Raw genomic sequence first — 19,651 nt, 5'->3', positions numbered from 1 at the left:
GAGTCTGAATTGAATGAAAATCTTTCAATTCACCCAGTATAATTAGATCTTACAATAATTTATTTCATTGAATATATACTTGAAAGACGTTCGAATGAAAGTGTCACGATATACCAATAACGTAATCTCTTTCGCAGGAATACCAAGAATTGAGAAGAAATGAATTGATTTCATACATTTACACCCTACCGTATATTTCTGAGAAGTATTGGTAAAATTCTAACTGCCTCAAGCGAGATAAGATAATTTTTTATATCATAAGAGTTTTCTTTGACCCCTCAGAATAAATAAAAACCATTGGAAATGTGCATATAATTAAAAGCTATTACATTGCAATTACTGTATAACAAAATAAGGTTTTCAATTATAAGAAAGTTTCTCCCTTATCTCTTTAAAGATTGCAGATAATTGGTGTGAATGGTTTTGACTTTGATGACACTAGAGGCAAAAATCTATGCAGGTACTTGTTTTCTGTATTTTAGTTAAGAATTGGGTAAATGTACAAGTAAAAAATACAGAACCACCCCTTCATATTTTTCACTTTTTTAATATTTTTCGTAAGTAATATAAGGGCATTTGAATTCTTCGAAAAAACACGTTGCTAAATAATATTTCAACATGAAGAATTAGTGCTGGGGCAACAAAAATCCGATTCAAAGACGAGGATTTTTGCACCTTCACGAATACTTTTTGTTGAAGAAGTATTACTTCGTTTGTTTTTTTATTTCTTCACAGGAAAATTAAATGGTGTCGACCATTGGGGCATCTGAATTTTATTCATTTTATTCAAATTATTTCTACTATTTTACGATTTTTTTTCCTGTATATTGAAAATGAAGGTTCAAAGAATGGGAAATTCTATATTGCAACTACATAAAAATTGTTTTCGTAATTGAAGACTCTTTGTCATTCTTACTCACGCTATTGTGTCGATAATTGGGACATTTACCTAACTCCAAATTTCTATTGCTTGAAAAAAGATATAAATTTAATTTCATTCTCATTTATATTAAAAAAATAAAATAAAACATAAAATATTGACATATATAAAAATTTATTATTCTAGTTGAATATGAACAAATTGCTTCACAAATTCTCTCCAATTTTAATAGATGTTTTTCTACAGTTTTTCTGGATGTAAGTCTTTCACATGTCTTCTTAAAGTCCATTGCTCAGTTGTACTGAAATCGCATAATTTGCACTTTTTAGTCGAATGAATATTTTCCATATGACTTTTTAAATGAGTTTTTCTGCTCGCCTTATATTCACATATATCACATTGATAGTCTTTAATCTTCAAATGAACACTTTTGATATGTTTGTTCAAATCTTTTTTTGAAGTTGTAGACAATTCACATACATTACATTTGTAGTTTCTAGGTTTTGGATATGTTTCCGTATCTGAATGTACTTTCTGTATGTGATATTTCAACGAACTACTCAAATTTGTGGCATAAGCACATTCTTCACATTTAAATTTTTTCAAATTCAAATGTACAGTTGTTATGTGACGTTTCAAATTAGTTTTTCGACTCGTCGAATATTCACAAAGATGGCATTGGAATTTTTTCAATTTGAAATGTACATCACTCATATGTTGTAAAACCGTATTACTATCACTTGATATATAGTCACAAAGGCGGCATTTGAAATCTTTTTTGTTAAAATGCACAATGTTCACATGTCTCCTGATATTGCCTATCCAGATTGTCGAAAATTCACACAAACAACACTCGAATTTTTCCTGAGTTTCATTTCTATCTTTCTCTCCAACATCACTTTCCAGTTTCATATTATTGGCCTCGTAATATGTTCTGCCAGTTTCTCTTGCAATAATATTTCCGTTTGGTTCAATAAACTCCTCAGTAATTTCTAAATCTTCCTCCTTCACCTTCAATTCTACTTCTGGATTTACGTGTTCGTAAGCCATTATTCCAATATATAAATTCAATACTGTAAAAAAAAATTATGAAATCAAAATTATAGCAAAGTGTATAAACTTTCGGTAGTAGAGGTCGTTGTTTTTGGTCAGAAAATGAACTGGTTGTCTCTTGTACAAAAATGTAGGTAGTTAGTTAATTCTGGTCTATGATCCAGAGAGAACCTGGCTTGTGTATTCTTCTTCTTGATTGACTGGCTTAAGCTTGGCCATGTCGAACTCACTGCGCATAACCAGCAAGGCGAAGTTTTAATAAAGGCAAACTATCGAACGTAGGTAAGGAATTGCGTAATCGCAAACTGGTAACAATGTAATATAATATTTTCGCTGAAGGTAATACGTTTGGGTATTTATTGTAATTTCAATGACAATGAAAAATAATATTACCGTAATGAAAAACTATGAGTCTGAATTGAATGAAAATCTTTCAATTCACCCAGTATAATTACCTAGATCTTACAATAATTTATTTCATTGAATATATACTTGAAAGACCTTCAAATGAAAGTGTCACGATATACCAATAACGTAATCTCTTTCGCAGGAATACCAAGAATTGAGAAGAAATGAATTGATTTCATACATTTACACCCTACCGTATATTTCTGAGAAGTATTGGTAAAATTCTAACTGCCTCAAGCGAGATGAGATAATTTATTATATCATAAGAGTTTTCTTTGACCCCTCAGAATAAATAAAAACCATTGGAAATGTGCATATAATTAAAAGCTATTACATTGCAATTACTGTATAACAAAATAAGGTTTTCAATTATAAGAAAGTTTCTCCCTTATCTCTTTAAAGATTGCAGATAATTGGTGTGAATGGTTTTGACTTTGATGACACTAGAGGCAAAAATCTATGCAGGTACTTGTTTTCTGTATTTTAGTTAAGAATTGGGTAAATGTACAAGTAAAAAATACAGAACCACCCCTTCATATTTTTCACTTTTTTAATATTTTTCGTAAGTAATATAAGGGCATTTGAATTCTTCGAAAAAACACGTTGCTAATAGTTATTTATAATACAAGTGCAGAAGGCATTAATATTCTTCCACGAGTTCAAAATTCAAAAACGAGCCACGAAGTGGCGAGTTTTGGAATGAACGAGTGGTAGAATGAGCCTTCTGTACGAGTATTATACATTATTTTCTCTAATTCATTGCATTTTCATTGAAATTGATGAAATATTTCCATAAATATAATTTAGTGATTTTTGCATTGAAAAATGTTGGTTGGCAGAACTGATTTCTTTAAGGCAAATTGATGAATTGACAGATAAAGCCGTGGCGGAAAGTTCGGAGTACCAACATAGAATAATGAAATATAACCATGAAAACTGTGCGTTTCTGATATATTCTCGCACGATTTTGTTCTACAAGATGTGGAAGAATGAACGGAATAACCACAGAATTAGAGAAATAATATTTTAACATGAAGAATTAGTGCTGGGGCAACAAAAATCCGATTCAAAGACGAGGATTTTTGCACCTTCACGAATACTTTTTGTTGAAGAAGTATTACTTCGTTTGTTTTTTTATTTCTTCACAGGAAAATTAAATGGTGTCGACCATTGGGGCATCTGAATTTTATTCATTTTATTCAAATTATTTCTACTATTTTACGATTTTTTTTCCTGTATATTGAAAATGAAGGTTCAAAGAATGGGAAATTCTATATTGCAACTACATAAAAATTGTTTTCGTAATTGAAGACTCTTTGTCATTCTTACTCACGCTATTGTGTCGATAATTGGGACATTTACCTTACTCCAAATTTCTATTGCTTGAAAAAAGATATAAATTTAATTTCATTCTCATTTATATTAAAAAAATAAAATAAAACATAAAATATTTACATATATACAAATTTATTATTCTAGTTGAATATGAACAAATTGCTTCACAAATTCTCTCCAATTTTAATAGATGTTTTTCTACAGTTTTTCTGGATGTAAGTCTTTCACATGTCTTCTTAAAGTCCATTGCTCAGTTGTACTGAAATCGCATAATTTGCACTTTTTAGTCGAATGAATATTTTCCATATGACTTTTTAAATGAGTTTTTCTGCTCGCCTTATATTCACATATATCACATTGATAGTCTTTAATCTTCAAATGAACACTTTTGATATGTATGTTCAAATCTTTTTTTGAAGTTGTAGACAATTCACATACATTACATTCGTAGTTTCTAGGTTTTGGATATGTTTCCGTATCTGAATGTACTTTCTGTATGTGATATTTCAACGAACTACTCAAATTTGTGGCATAAGCACATTCTTCACATTTAAATTTTTTCAAATTCAAATGTACAGTTGTTATGTGACGTTTCAAATTAGTTTTTCGACTCGTCGAATATTCACAAAGATGGCATTGGAATTTTTTCAATTTGAAATGTACATCACTCATATGTTGTAAAACCGTATTACTATCACTTGATATATAGTCACAAAGGCGGCATTTGAAATCTTTTTTGTTAAAATGCACAATGTTCACATGTCTCCTGATATTGCCTATCCAGATTGTCGAAAATTCACACAAACAACACTCGAATTTTTCCTGAGTTTCATTTCTATCTTTCTCTTCAACATCACTTTCCAGTTTCATATTATTGGCCTCGTAATATGTTCTGCCAGTTTCTCTTGCAATAATATTTCCGTTTGGTTCAATAAACTCCTCAGTAATTTCTAAATCTTCCTCCTTCACCTTCAATTCTACTTCTGGATTTACGTGTTCGTAAGCCATTATTCCAATATATAAATTCAATACTGTAAAAAAAAATTATGAAATCAAAATTATAGCAAAGTGTATAAACTTTCGGTAGTAGAGGTCGTTGTTTTTGGTCAGAAAATGAACTGGTTGTCTCTTGTACAAAAATGTAGGTAGTTAGTTAATTCTGGTCTATAATCCAGAGAGAACCTGGCTTGTGTATTCTTCTTCTTGATTGACTGGATTAAGCTTGGTCATGTCGAACTCACTGCGCATAACCAGCAAGGCGAAGTTTTAATAAAGGCAAACTATCGAACGTAGGTAAGGAATTGCGTAATCGCAAACTGGTAACAATGTAATATAATATTTTCGCTGAAGGTAATACGTTTGGGTATTTATTGTAATTTCAATGACAATGAAAAATAATATTACCGTAATGAAAAACTATGAGTCTGAATTGAATGAAAATCTTTCAATTCACCCAGTATAATTACCTAGATCTTACAATAATTTATTTCATTGAATATATACTTGAAAGACCTTCAAATGAAAGTGTCACGATATACCAATAACGTAATCTCTTTCGCAGGAATACCAAGAATTGAGAAGAAATGAATTGATTTCATACATTTACACCCTACCGTATATTTCTGAGAAGTATTGGTAAAATTCTAACTGCCTCAAGCGAGATGAGATAATTTATTATATCATAAGAGTTTTCTTTGACCCCTCAGAATAAATAAAAACCATTGGAAATGTGCATATAATTAAAAGCTATTACATTGCAATTACTGTATAACAAAATAAGGTTTTCAATTATAAGAAAGTTTCTCCCTTATCTCTTTAAAGATTGCAGATAATTGGTGTGAATGGTTTTGACTTTGATGACACTAGAGGCAAAAATCTATGCAGGTACTTGTTTTCTGTATTTTAGTTAAGAATTGGGTAAATGTACAAGTAAAAAATACAGAACCACCCCTTCATATTTTTCACTTTTTTAATATTTTTCGTAAGTAATATAAGGGCATTTGAATTCTTCGAAAAAACACGTTGCTAATAGTTATTTATAATACAAGTGCAGAAGGCATTAATATTCTTCCACGAGTTCAAAATTCAAAAACGAGCCACGAAGTGGCGAGTTTTGGAATGAACGAGTGGTAGAATGAGCCTTCTGTACGAGTATTATACATTATTTTCTCTAATTCATTGCATTTTCATTGAAATTGATGAAATATTTCCATAAATATAATTTAGTGATTTTTGCATTGAAAAATGTTGGTTGGCAGAACTGATTTCTTTAAGGCAAATTGATGAATTGACAGATAAAGCCGTGGCGGAAAGTTCGGAGTACCAACATAGAATAATGAAATATAACCATGAAAACTGTGCGTTTCTGATATATTCTCGCACGATTTTGTTCTACAAGATGTGGAAGAATGAACGGAATAACCACAGAATTAGAGAAATAATATTTTAACATGAAGAATTAGTGCTGGGGCAACAAAAATCCGATTAAAGACGAGGATTTTTGCACCTTCACGAATACTTTTTGTTGAAGAAGTATTACTTCGTTTGTTTTTTTATTTCTTCACAGGAAAATTAAATGGTGTCGACTATTGGGGCATCTGAATTTTATTCATTTTATTCAAATTATTTCTACTATTTTACGATTTTTTTTCCTTTATATTGAAAATGAAGGTTCAAAGAATGGGAAATTCTATATTGCAACTACATAAAAATTGTTTTCGTAATTGAAGACTCTTTGTCATTCTTACTCACGCTATTGTGTCGATAATTGGGACATTTACCTTACTCCAAATTTCTATTGCTTGAAAAAAGATATAAATTTAATTTCATTCTCATTTATATTAAAAAAATTAAATAAAACATAAAATATTTACATATATACAAATTTATTATTCTAGTTGAATATGAACAAATTGCTTCACAAATTCTCTCCAATTTTAATAGATGTTTTTCTACAGTTTTTCTGGATGTAAGTCTTTCACATGTCTTCTTAAAGTCCATTGCTCAGTTGTACTGAAATCCCATAATTTGCACTTTTTAGTCGAATGAATATTTTCCATATGACTTTTTAAATGAGTTTTTCTGCTCGCCTTATATTCACATATATCACATTGATAGTCTTTAATCTTCAAATGAACACTTTTGATATGTATGTTCAAATCTTTTTTTGAAGTTGTAGACAATTCACATACATTACATTTGTAGTTTCTAGGTTTTGGATATGTTTCCGTATCTGAATGTACTTTCTGTATGTGATATTTCAACGAACTACTCAAATTTGTGGCATAAGCACATTCTTCACATTTAAATTTTTTCAAATTCAAATGTACAGTTGTTATGTGACGTTTCAAATTAGTTTTTCGACTCGTCGAATATTCACAAAGATGGCATTGGAATTTTTTCAATTTGAAATGTACATCACTCATATGTTGTAAAACCGTATTACTATCACTTGATATATAGTCACAAAGGCGGCATTTGAAATCTTTTTTGTTAAAATGCACAATGTTCACATGTCTCCTGATATTGCCTATCCAGATTGTCGAAAATTCACACAAACAACACTCGAATTTTTCCTGAGTTTCATTTCTATCTTTCTCTCCAACATCACTTTCCAGTTTCATATTATTGGCCTCGTAATATGTTCTGCCAGTTTCTCTTGCAATAATATTTCCGTTTGGTTCAATAAACTCCTCAGTAATTTCTAAATCTTCCTCCTTCACCTTCAATTCTACTTCTGGATTTACGTGTTCGTAAGCCATTATTCCAATATATAAATTCAATACTGTAAAAAAAAATTATGAAATCAAAATTATAGCAAAGTGTATAAACTTTCGGTAGTAGAGGTCGTTGTTTTTGGTCAGAAAATGAACTGGTTGTCTCTTGTACAAAAATGTAGGTAGTTAGTTAATTCTGGTCTATGATCCAGAGAGAACCTGGCTTGTGTATTCTTCTTCTTGATTGACTGGCTTAAGCTTGGCCATGTCGAACTCACTGCGCATAACCAGCAAGGCGAAGTTTTAATAAAGGCAAACTATCGAACGTAGGTAAGGAATTGCGTAATCGCAAACTGGTAACAATGTAATATAATATTTTCGCTGAAGGTAATACGTTTGGGTATTTATTGTAATTTCAATGACAATGAAAAATAATATTACCGTAATGAAAAACTATGAGTCTGAATTGAATGAAAATCTTTCAATTCACCCAGTATAATTACCTAGATCTTACAATAATTTATTTCATTGAATATATACTTGAAAGACCTTCAAATGAAAGTGTCACGATATACCAATAACGTAATCTCTTTCGCAGGAATACCAAGAATTGAGAAGAAATGAATTGATTTCATACATTTACACCCTACCGTATATTTCTGAGAAGTATTGGTAAAATTCTAACTGCCTCAAGCGAGATAAGATAATTTTTTATATCATAAGAGTTTTCTTTGACCCCTCAGAATAAATAAAAACCATTGGAAATGTGCATATAATTAAAAGCTATTACATTGCAATTACTGTATAACAAAATAAGGTTTTCAATTATAAGAAAGTTTCTCCCTTATCTCTTTAAAGATTGCAGATAATTGGTGTGAATGGTTTTGACTTTGATGACACTAGAGGCAAAAATCTATGCAGGTACTTGTTTTCTGTATTTTAGTTAAGAATTGGGTAAATGTACAAGTAAAAAATACAGAACCACCCCTTCATATTTTTCACTTTTTTAATATTTTTCGTAAGTAATATAAGGGCATTTGAATTCTTCGAAAAAACACGTTGCTAAATAATATTTTAACATGAAGAATTAGTGCTGGGGCAACAAAAATCCGATTCAAAGACGAGGATTTTTGCACCTTCACGAATACTTTTTGTTGAAGAAGTATTACTTCGTTTGTTTTTTTATTTCTTCACAGGAAAATTAAATGGTGTCGACCATTGGGGCATCTGAATTTTATTCATTTTATTCAAATTATTTCTACTATTTTACGATTTTTTTTCCTGTATATTGAAAATGAAGGTTCAAAGAATGGGAAATTCTATATTGCAACTACATAAAAATTGTTTTCGTAATTGAAGACTCTTTGTCATTCTTACTCACGCTATTGTGTCGATAATTGGGACATTTACCTTACTCCAAATTTCTATTGCTTGAAAAAAGATATAAATTTAATTTCATTCTCATTTATATTAAAAAAATAAAATAAAACATAAAATATTTACATATATACAAATTTATTATTCTAGTTGAATATGAACAAATTGCTTCACAAATTCTCTCCAATTTTAATAGATGTTTTTCTACAGTTTTTCTGGATGTAAGTCTTTCACATGTCTTCTTAAAGTCCATTGCTCAGTTGTACTGAAATCGCATAATTTGCACTTTTTAGTCGAATGAATATTTTCCATATGACTTTTTAAATGAGTTTTTCTGCTCGCCTTATATTCACATATATCACATTGATAGTCTTTAATCTTCAAATGAACACTTTTGATATGTTTGTTCAAATCTTTTTTTGAAGTTGTAGACAATTCACATACATTACATTTGTAGTTTCTAGGTTTTGGATATGTTTCCGTATCTGAATGTACTTTCTGTATGTGATATTTCAACGAACTACTCAAATTTGTGGCATAAGCACATTCTTCACATTTAAATTTTTTCAAATTCAAATGTACAGTTGTTATGTGACGTTTCAAATTACTTTTTCGACTCGTCGAATATTCACAAAGATGGCATTGGAATTTTTTCAATTTGAAATGTACATCACTCATATGTTGTAAAACCGTATTACTATCACTTGATATATAGTCACAAAGGCGGCATTTGAAATCTTTTTTGTTAAAATGCACAATGTTCACATGTCTCCTGATATTGCCTATCCAGATTGTCGAAAATTCACACAAACAACACTCGAATTTTTCCTGAGTTTCATTTCTATCTTTCTCTCCAACATCATTTTCCAGTTTCATATTATTGGCCTCGTAATATGTTCTGCCAGTTTCTCTTGCAATAATATTTCCGTTTGGTTCAATAAACTCCTCAGTAATTTCTAAATCTTCCTCCTTCACCTTCAATTCTACTTCTGGATTTACGTGTTCGTAAGCCATTATTCCAATATATAAATTCAATACTGTAAAAAAAAATTATGAAATCAAAATTATAGCAAAGTGTATAAACTTTCGGTAGTAGAGGTCGTTGTTTTTGGTCAGAAAATGAACTGGTTGTCTCTTGTACAAAAATGTAGGTAGTTAGTTAATTCTGGTCTATGATCCAGAGAGAACCTGGCTTGTGTATTCTTCTTCTTGATTGACTGGCTTAAGCTTGGCCATGTCGAACTCACTGCGCATAACCAGCAAGGCGAAGTTTTAATAAAGGCAAACTATCGAACGTAGGTAAGGAATTGCGTAATCGCAAACTGGTAACAATGTAATATAATATTTTCGCTGAAGGTAATACGTTTGGGTATTTATTGTAATTTCAATGACAATGAAAAATAATATTACCGTAATGAAAAACTATGAGTCTGAATTGAATGAAAATCTTTCAATTCACCCAGTATAATTACCTAGATCTTACAATAATTTATTTCATTGAATATATACTTGAAAGACGTTCAAATGAAAGTGTCACGATATACCAATAACGTAATCTCTTTCGCAGGAATACCAAGAATTGAGAAGAAATGAATTGATTTCATACATTTACACCCTACCGTATATTTCTGAGAAGTATTGGTAAAATTCTAACTGCCTCAAGCGAGATAAGATAATATTTTATATCATAAGAGTTTTCTTTGACCCCTCAGAATAAATAAAAACCATTGGAAATGTGTATATAATTAAAAGCTATTACATTGCAATTACTGTATAACAAAATAAGGTTTTCAATTATAAGAAAGTTTCTCCCTTATCTCTTTAAAGATTGCAGATAATTGGTGTGAATGGTTTTGACTTTGATGACACTAGAGGCAAAAATCTATGCAGGTACTTGTTTTCTGTATTTTAGTTAAGAATTGGGTAAATGTACAAGTAAAAAATACAGAACCACCCCTTCATATTTTTCACTTTTTTAATATTTTTCGTAAGTAATATAAGGGCATTTGAATTCTTCGAAAAAACACGTTGCTAAATAATATTTTAACATGAAGAATTAGTGCTGGGGCAACAAAAATCCGATTCAAAGACGAGGATTTTTGCACCTTCACGAATACTTTTTGTTGAAGAAGTATTACTTCGTTTGTTTTTTTATTTCTTCACAGGAAAATTAAATGGTGTCGACCATTGGGGCATCTGAATTTTATTCATTTTATTCAAATTATTTCTACTATTTTACGATTTTTTTTTCTGTATATTGAAAATGAAGGTTCAAAGAATGGGAAATTCTATATTGCAACTACATAAAAATTGTTTTCGTAATTGAAGACTCTTTGTCATTCTTACTCACGCTATTGTGTCGATAATTGGGACATTTACCTTACTCCAAATTTGTATTGCTTGAAAAAAGATATAAATTCAATTTCATTCTCATTTATATCAAAAAAATAAAATAAAACATAAAATATTTACATATATACAAATTTATTATTCTAGTTGAATATGAACAAATTGCTTCACAAATTCTCTCCAATTTTAATAGATGTTTTTCTACAGTTTTTCTGGATGTAAGTCTTTCACATGTCTTCTTAAAGTCCATTGCTCAGTTGTACTGAAATCGCATAATTTGCACTTTTTAGTCGAATGAATATTTTCCATATGACTTTTTAAATGAGTTTTTCTGCTCGCCTTATATTCACATATATCACATTGATAGTCTTTAATCTTCAAATGAACACTTTTGATATGTTTGTTCAAATCTTTTTTCGAAGTTGTAGACAATTCACATACATTACATTTGTAGTTTCTAGGTTTTGGATATGTTTCCGTATCTGAATGTACTTTCTGTATGTGATATTTCAACGAACTACTCAAATTTGTGGCATAAGCACATTCTTCACATTTAAATTTTTTCAAATTCAAATGTACAGTTGTTATGTGACGTTTCAAATTAGTTTTTCGACTCGTCGAATATTCACAAAGATGGCATTGGAATTTTTTCAATTTGAAATGTACATCACTCATATGTTGTAAAACCGTATTACTATCACTTGATATATAGTCACAAAGGCGGCATTTGAAATCTTTTTTGTTAAAATGCACAATGTTCACATGTCTCCTAATATTGCCTATCCAGATTGTCGAAAATTCACACAAACAACACTCGAATTTTTCCTGAGTTTCATTTCTATCTTTCTCTCCAACATCACTTTCCAGTTTCATATTATTGGCCTCGTAATATGTTCTGCCAGTTTCTCTTGCAATAATATTTCCGTTTGGTTCAATAAACTCCTCAGTAATTTCTAAATCTTCCTCCTTCACCTTCAATTCTACTTCTGGATTTACGTGTTCGTAAGCCATTATTCCAATATATAAATTCAATACTGTAAAAAAAAATTATGAAATCAAAATTATAGCAAAGTGTATAAACTTTCGGTAGTAGAGGTCGTTGTTTTTGGTCAGAAAATGAACTGGTTGTCTCTTGTACAAAAATGTAGGTAGTTAGTTAATTCTGGTCTATGATCCAGAGAGAACCTGGCTTGTGTATTCTTCTTCTTGATTGACTGGATTAAGCTTGGTCATGTCGAACTCACTGCGCATAACCAGCAAGGCGAAGTTTTAATAAAGGCAAACTATCGAACGTAGGTAAGGAATTGCGTAATCGCAAACTGGTAACAATGTAATATAATATTTTCGCTGAAGGTAATACGTTTGGGTATTTATTGTAATTTCAATGACAATGAAAAATAATATTACCGTAATGAAAAACTATGAGTCTGAATTGAATGAAAATCTTTCAATTCACCCAGTATAATTAGATCTTACAATAATTTATTTCATTGAATATATACTTGAAAGACCTTCAAATGAAAGTGTCACGATATACCAATAACGTAATCTCTTTCGCAGGAATACCAAGAATTGAGAAGAAATGAATTGATTTCATACATTTACAAGTATTGGTAAAATTCTAACTGCCTCAAGCGAGATAAGATAATTTTTTATATCATAAGAGTTTTCTTTGACCCCTCAGAATAAATAAAAACCATTGGAAATGTGCATATAATTAAAAGCTATTACATTGCAATTACTGTATAACAAAATAAGGTTTTCAATTATAAGAAAGTTTCTCCCTTATCTCTTTAAAGATTGCAGATAATTGGTGTGAATGGTTTTGACTTTGATGACACTAGTGGCAATAATCTATGCAGGTACTTGTTTTCTGTATTTTAGTTAAGAATTGGGTAAATGTACAAGTAAAAAATACAGAACCACCCCTTCATATTTTTCACTTTTTTAATATTTTTCGTAAGTAATATAAGGGCATTTGAATTCTTCGAAAAAACACGTTGCTAAATAATATTTTAACATGAAGAATTAGTGCTGGGGCAACAAAAATCCGATTCAAAGACGAGGATTTTTGCACCTTCACGAATACTTTTTGTTGAAGAAGTATTACTTCGTGTGTTTTTTTATTTCTTCACAGGAAAATTAAATTGTGTCGACCATTGGGGCATCTGAATTTTATTCATTTTATTCAAATTATTTCTACTATTTTACGATTTTTTTTTCTGTATATTGAAAATGAAGGTTCAAAGAATGGGAAATTCTATATTGCAACTACATAAAAATTGTTTTCGTAATTGAAGACTTTTTGTCATTCGTACTCACGCTATTGTGTCGATAATTGGGACATTTACCTTACTCTAAATTTGTATTGCTTGAAAAAAGATATGAATTTAATTTCATTCTCATTTATATTAAAAAAATAAAATAAAACATAAAATATTTACATATATACAAATTTATTATTCTAGTTGAATATAAACAAATTGCTTCACAAATTCTCTCCAATTTTAATAGATGTTTTTCTACAGTTTTTCTGGATGTAAGTCTTTCACATGTCTTCTTAAAATCCATTGCTCAGTTGTACTGAAATCGCATAATTTGAACTTTTTAGTCGAATGAATATTTTCCATATGACTTTTTAAATGAGTTTTTCTGCTCGCCTTATATTCACATATATCACATTGATAGTCTTTAATCTTCAAATGAACACTTTTGATATGTTTGTTCAAATCTTTTTTTGAAGTTGTAGACAATTCACATACATTACATTTGTAGTTTCTAGGTTTTGGATATGTTTCCGTATCTGAATGTACTTTCTGTATGTGATATTTCAACGAACTACTCAAATTTGTGGCATAAGCACATTCTTCACATTTAAATTTCTTCAAATTCAAATGTACAGTTGTTATGTGACGTTTCAAATTAGTTTTTCGACTCGTCGAATATCCACAAAGATGGCATTGGAATTTTTTCAATTTGAAATGTACATCACTCATATGTTGTAAAACAGTATTACTGTCACTTGATATATAGTCACAAAGTCGGCATTTGAAATCTTTTTTGTTAAAATGCACAATGTTCACATGTCTCCTGAAATTGCCTATCCAGATTGTCGAAAATTCACACAAACAACACTCGAATTTTTCCTGACTTTCATTTCTATCTTTCTCTCCAACATCACTTTCCAGTTTCATATTATTGGCCTCGTAATATGTTCTGCCAGTTTCTCTTGCAATAATATTTCCGTTTGGTTCAATAAACTCCTCAGTAATTTTTAAATCTTCCTCCTTCACCTTCAATTCTACTTCTGGATTTACGTGTTCGTAAGCCATTATTCCAATATATAAATTCAATACTGTAAAAAAAAATTATGAAATCAAAATTATAGCAACGTGTATAAACTTTCGGTAGTAGAGGTCGTTGTTTTTGGTCAGAAAATGAACTGGTTGTCTCTTGTACAAAAATGTAGGTAGTTAGTTAATTCTGGTCTATGATCCAGAGAGAACCTGGCTTGTGTATTCTTCTTCTTGATTGACTGGCTTAAGCTTGGCCATGTCGAACTCACTGCGCATAACCAGCAAGATGAAGTTCTAATAAAGGCAAACTATCGAACGTAGGTAAGGAATTGCGTAATCGCAAACTGGTAATAATGTAATATAATATTTTCGCTGAAGGTAATACGTTTGGGTAGTTATTGTAATTTTAATGACAATGAAAAATAATATTACTGTAATGAAAAACTATGAGTGTGAATTGAATGAAAATCTTTCAATTCACCCAGTATAATTAGATCTTACAATAATTTATTTCATTGTATATATACTTGAAAGACCTTCAAATGAAAGTGTCACGATATACCAATAACGTAATCTCTTTCGCAGGAATACCAAGAATTGAGAAGAAATGAATTGATTTCATACATTTACACCCTACCGTATATTTCTGAGAAGTATTGGTAAAATTCTAACTGCCTCAAGCGAGATAAGATAATTTATTATATCATAAGAGTTTCCTTTGACCCCTCAGAATAAATTAAAACCATTGGAAATGTGCATATAATTAAAAGCTATTACATTGCAATTACTGTATAACAAAATAAGGTTTTCAATTATAAGAAAGTTTCTCCCTTATCTCTTTAAAGATTGCAGATAATTGGTGTGAATGGTTTTGACTTTCATGACACTAGAGGCAAAAATCTATGCAGGTACTTGTTTTCTGTATTTTAGTTAAGAATTGGGTAAATGTACAAGTAAAAAATACAGAACCACCCCTTCATATTTTTCACTTTTTTATTATTTTTCGTAAGTAATATAAGGGCATTTGAATTCTTCGAAAAAACACGTTGCTAAATAATATTTTAACATGAAGAATTAGTGCTGGGGCAACAAAAATCCGATTCAAAGACGAGGATTTTTGCACCTCCATGAATACTTTTCGTTGAAGAAGTATTACTTCGTGTGTTTTTTTTATTTCTTCACAGGAAAATTAAATGGTGTCGACCATTGGGGCATCTGAATTTTATTCAAATTATTTCTACTATTTTACGATTTTTTTTTCTGTATATTGAAAATGAAGGTTCAAAGAATGGGAAATTCTATATTGCAACTACATAAAAATTGTTTTCGTAATTGAAGACTCATTGTCATTCTTACTCACGCTATTGTGTCGATAATTGGGACATTTACCTCACTCTAAATTTGTATTGCTTGAAAAAAGATATAAATTTAATTTCATTCTCATTTATATTAAAAAAATAAAATAAAACATAAAATATTTACATATATACAAATTTATTATTCTAGTTGAATATAAACAAATTGCTTCACAAATTCTCTCCAATTTTAATAGATGTTTTTATTGGAATATATATTTGGGTTATATAAAATACAGAGTATTCACTAATACACAGATGATGATATTAATCGTTTATTCTCAAGACACTCTAGTAAGTCTAACTCTATCTCTAACAAGTACAGTTCACAAGGCAGAACCGAAAAAGGACTTCAAAACACTAAGGTTATGTCCCTGTCGTTCGCTCTCGATCATCGAAGATCTATTCTTGTTTTCTCTCTCGATGGCCCTCGATGGCCTCGCCACACGCAGACTCGTAGCGCCACCGTACGACATGAAATAATACTTTCAAGTGTAGGGTTGGTTGTCTCTCTCGTAATCTGTTCGGATGAAGTAATATTCTAACACTCCCTCCCTTCATCGAACTGCAACCAGCATTCTCCACTCCAAGTCTAATCTATAAACAGAACTCAATTAGTTTATACTCTTGTCTCTAGAAATACTCTGAAAACAAAAATTCAATGAGTTAGTATGAAATCATTAGTTTTTGAGTTAATCTCTTATGACCGTCTGATGGTAAAGGTTTTGTCATTATGTCAGCCACATTCTCCTTGGTTGGAATCCATCTCACTGTGATTTTCTTTTCTTCAACACATTGTTTTATGAAATCACCATGTGTTGCAACCATATGTCTTCTAAGTCCAGATTTCTCTCTATGTTGTAGGTCGTCATTTATTTCCTCTAAATGATCATCAAATACTTTTAGTTTGTGACTACCATCTTTTTTGGTGCAGTCTCCAGGGGATATGTTATCACACCAGACTGTTATAGGAAACATCAGTTTTCCTATAACAATTCTAAGTACCTTGTCTAGAGATATTAATTCTTGATAGGCATAACTCATGGCTAGGTATTCGGCTCTACAAGTGGACAATGTGACATTGGTTTGATTATGGCTTATCCAAGCTATAACATCTTTATATTCTTTTAAATCTATGGTCTTAAAATGTACACACATCGACTGAAGTAACATCCTTCCCTAACAAAACTGAATCAGGAAACAAAGTTTTTTGAAAATTCCGTATAATTGAGCACGAAGTGTATTCTTGAAGAATTTAATGTTCTCAGAATCCGCTTGATCATTCTTTTTGTACCTCTAGACCTGTAAAGGGTCTATGTAGATTGTATTGTCCCAGCGAAGGTTTTACTGCGTCTATTTAAGGATCTATTGTATTTTGTACGTTGTCATGTAATAAAAATAATTTCTGCATTTACCAAACGACAATGTGATTGTAAAAATATGACAATGTTTTTGGTAAAACCAGAGTACCCCCGACTTTCCAAGAATAACGAACGTTTTTACATTTATGCATCAGATAATTGTAAACTTTGTTCGTTATTACCTGTTCGTTAAATAGATCTGTTAAATATTTATGCATATTTTTTGCTAGATCTCAAAGAAGATCTAGTCTAATCATGGGTGACTAGGTTTTTTGAGTAGAATATTCGAATAAGTATTAACTGAATAATCATTGAATATTTTTCAATATTCATTGAATAAACATTTATATCATAAGAGCACAGAAAATATTCGATTACACACCGAGTCACGAGAACGCAACTCGACTGGTGTTCCTTCTGTCTATCAATTAATACTGAAATCGTTCCTCAAATACTCTCATTTATGAAAATAAGCCAATTCCTTCAACGAGACCGTACTAATTTGAATGACAATTTATTTGTTTGGATTCCGAACACTGACAGGAGAACCAAAAATGACGGTGTGTGACGTCACACTAATAGAGCGTATATGGCGAGAGGCAAAACACCAAAACGATTATACCACGTCGCAAAGGGTATATTCACTCATCAAAACGCTCGGATTTTATTGGTTCATTAAAAAATGAGTTTAATCACTGAATATTGACTGAATAATCATTGAATAATCACTGAATAATTATTGAATAATCATTGAATAATCACTGAATAATCACTGAATAATCACTGAATAATCATTGAATAATCAGTGAATAATCAACGAATAGTTGAAAATTCATGACTATTCATGAATAATCAAGCATGAATATTTGTTTGAATGAATTATTCGAATAATCGAATAAATTTATGAATGAATATTCGAATACAAAAAGGCTAAAAAGTCCCAGCCCTAGTATCGACCATAGGGTAATCTGAATTTTATTAATTTCATTCGAATTATTTCTGCTATTTTATGATTTTTTTTCTGTATATTAAAAATGAAGATTCAAAGAATGGGAAAATGGATATTGCAATTACATAACAATTGTTTTTTTAATTGAATACTCTTTGTCATTCTCACAAGCATGCTATTGTGTCGATAATTGGGTGATTCACCTCACTCTTAATTTGTATTGCTTGAAAAACTACATAAATTCAATCTCATGCTCATTTATATTAAAAAAATAAAATAAAACATGAATTATTTCATATATACAAATGTATAATTCTGGTGGAATATATTCAAATTGCTTCACACATTCTCTTCAATTTTAATAGATGTTTTTCTGCAGTTTTTTTGAAGGGCTCAATAAGTCTCTTCGGAAAATTCCTCTCTTGATTGGGATCTGCCTGGTTGTTATGTTTGCCCTGGAGAGTTCGATGTTCGGTTTCCAATTGCCCATTGTAAACTTAAGAAAATTTGTTATAATTGGATCGATCTTATATATTTCCAAAATTTTCTTCAGCCAGCCTTTTTATAATCAAAATATGCCATAAAAAGGTTTGTTCGTTCCTTGAAGGCTTGGTTGCATATGACGGAATCTATTAACAGCTGTTTTTCTGATCCTAGTGGGTTTTTGGAACTTCCTTTTTGCTGTGTAGTCATGATATTATTTATCTCGCAATGTTTATAGATACGAGATGCTAAACATGATGTGATGGTTTTGTATATTGTTGGTAGACATGTTATAGCTCTGTATTTTGATGGATCCATAGTGTTTTGAAAATCTTTCGGTACGAGGTAAGTGATACCTATTGTCAAAAACGTTGGTATATCCCTTGAATTGTGTATTATGTCGTTTATGGATTTTACTAGTCTGCCTTGCAGACACCAAATCTTCTTCAACCAGAATTTGTGAATTCGATCTGGGCCTCTGGATTTCCAGTTGTGAGTGCTCTTCAGTATTTCCTGTAGTTCTTCAAACATTACTACACTATGCGGCATATTTTCTATGGTCTCATATGATTCCTCCCCTTTTCTTATCCAACTCGCTCAGAAGTTACAAGGGGTCGGTGTTGACAGTTGATCGGTCCAAAAAATCTCTATATCTTCGGCGCTGGGAGGACTTCCCGATTCTATTGACGTTTGTTCATTCAGCATCGTCTAAAATTTATTTTCGGAGTTTTCAAAAAGCATATTGTCAAGTTTTTTTGGTTTATAGCTCTCGTTGTATCTTGTCTTTCGTTCAGAGTATACACTCAATTTTTGTTTGAGTGTGTCCAAAGTTTCTTGAGCACTTTTATGGTTGGCATCATAGTTTGCATGTCGCCTATGTCGATCCATAATTACATCCACCATCTTTTGTAGTTTTTTTCGACGGAGAACCTTTTGCAAATTGTGTTAACCTCCCTATATCTTGTCGGAGGCCATGTACTTTTGCTTCTAGCCTTTTTTGCCAATGTGGTTTGTTTTCCTTGATGTAATGCATATTCTCCGAACACGAAATTCCATTCTAACCTTTCAGTTTCTTCATTATGCATATTA

The 19,651-nt window shown here is 30.7% G+C and overlaps 6 protein-coding genes across 6 annotated transcripts; all 6 read right to left on the bottom strand.

Moving 5' to 3' along the window:
- Positions 1–1,120: 1,120 nt before the first annotated feature.
- On the bottom strand, positions 1,121–1,930 carry LOC123678605 (RE1-silencing transcription factor-like). Its single transcript, XM_045615734.1, has one exon. The coding sequence runs from the start codon at positions 1,928–1,930 to the stop codon at positions 1,121–1,123; it is 810 nt and encodes a 269-aa protein (XP_045471690.1).
- A 1,944-nt stretch (positions 1,931–3,874) lies between these two features.
- Positions 3,875–4,684, bottom strand: LOC123678604 (RE1-silencing transcription factor-like). The gene has a single exon (XM_045615733.1). It carries the CDS (start codon positions 4,682–4,684, stop codon positions 3,875–3,877), a length of 810 nt encoding a protein of 269 aa, XP_045471689.1.
- Positions 4,685–6,627: 1,943 nt separating this feature from the next.
- On the bottom strand, positions 6,628–7,437 carry LOC123678603 (RE1-silencing transcription factor-like). Its single transcript, XM_045615732.1, has one exon. The coding sequence runs from the start codon at positions 7,435–7,437 to the stop codon at positions 6,628–6,630; it is 810 nt and encodes a 269-aa protein (XP_045471688.1).
- A 1,536-nt stretch (positions 7,438–8,973) lies between these two features.
- On the bottom strand, positions 8,974–9,783 carry LOC123678601 (RE1-silencing transcription factor-like). Its single transcript, XM_045615730.1, has one exon. It carries the CDS (start codon positions 9,781–9,783, stop codon positions 8,974–8,976), a length of 810 nt encoding a protein of 269 aa, XP_045471686.1.
- Positions 9,784–11,319: 1,536 nt separating this feature from the next.
- Positions 11,320–12,129, bottom strand: LOC123678600 (RE1-silencing transcription factor-like). The gene has a single exon (XM_045615729.1). It carries the CDS (start codon positions 12,127–12,129, stop codon positions 11,320–11,322), a length of 810 nt encoding a protein of 269 aa, XP_045471685.1.
- Positions 12,130–13,640: 1,511 nt separating this feature from the next.
- Positions 13,641–16,942, bottom strand: LOC123678599 (RE1-silencing transcription factor A-like). The gene is made up of 2 exons (XM_045615728.1): positions 16,582–16,942; positions 13,641–14,473 (listed from the first exon to the last, which is right to left on the bottom strand). Exons 1-2 carry the CDS (start codon positions 16,940–16,942, stop codon positions 13,641–13,643), a joined length of 1,194 nt encoding a protein of 397 aa, XP_045471684.1.
- Between the last annotated feature and the right edge of the window lie 2,709 nt (positions 16,943–19,651).

The sequence above is a fragment of the Harmonia axyridis genome, chromosome 4, assembly GCF_914767665.1.
Source record: "Harmonia axyridis chromosome 4, icHarAxyr1.1, whole genome shotgun sequence".
NCBI lineage: Eukaryota > Metazoa > Arthropoda > Insecta > Coleoptera > Coccinellidae > Harmonia > Harmonia axyridis.
This window is presented reverse-complemented; position numbering and strand designations above follow the sequence as displayed.

Excerpts from the sequence above, each read along its gene's own strand:
- LOC123678605 (XM_045615734.1), bottom strand. The coding sequence starts at position 1,930 with ATGGCTTACGAACACGTAAATCCAGAAGTAGAATTGAAGGTGAAGGAG.
- LOC123678604 (XM_045615733.1), bottom strand. The coding sequence starts at position 4,684 with ATGGCTTACGAACACGTAAATCCAGAAGTAGAATTGAAGGTGAAGGAG.
- LOC123678603 (XM_045615732.1), bottom strand. The coding sequence starts at position 7,437 with ATGGCTTACGAACACGTAAATCCAGAAGTAGAATTGAAGGTGAAGGAG.
- LOC123678601 (XM_045615730.1), bottom strand. The coding sequence starts at position 9,783 with ATGGCTTACGAACACGTAAATCCAGAAGTAGAATTGAAGGTGAAGGAG.
- LOC123678600 (XM_045615729.1), bottom strand. The coding sequence starts at position 12,129 with ATGGCTTACGAACACGTAAATCCAGAAGTAGAATTGAAGGTGAAGGAG.
- LOC123678599 (XM_045615728.1), bottom strand. The coding sequence starts at position 16,942 with ATGTTACTTCAGTCGATGTGTGTACATTTTAAGACCATAGATTTAAAA. Across the intron at positions 14,474-16,581 it reads ACATATGGTTGCAACACATG|TATTGAATTTATATATTGGA; the intron begins GTGATTTCATAA and ends TTTTTTTTACAG.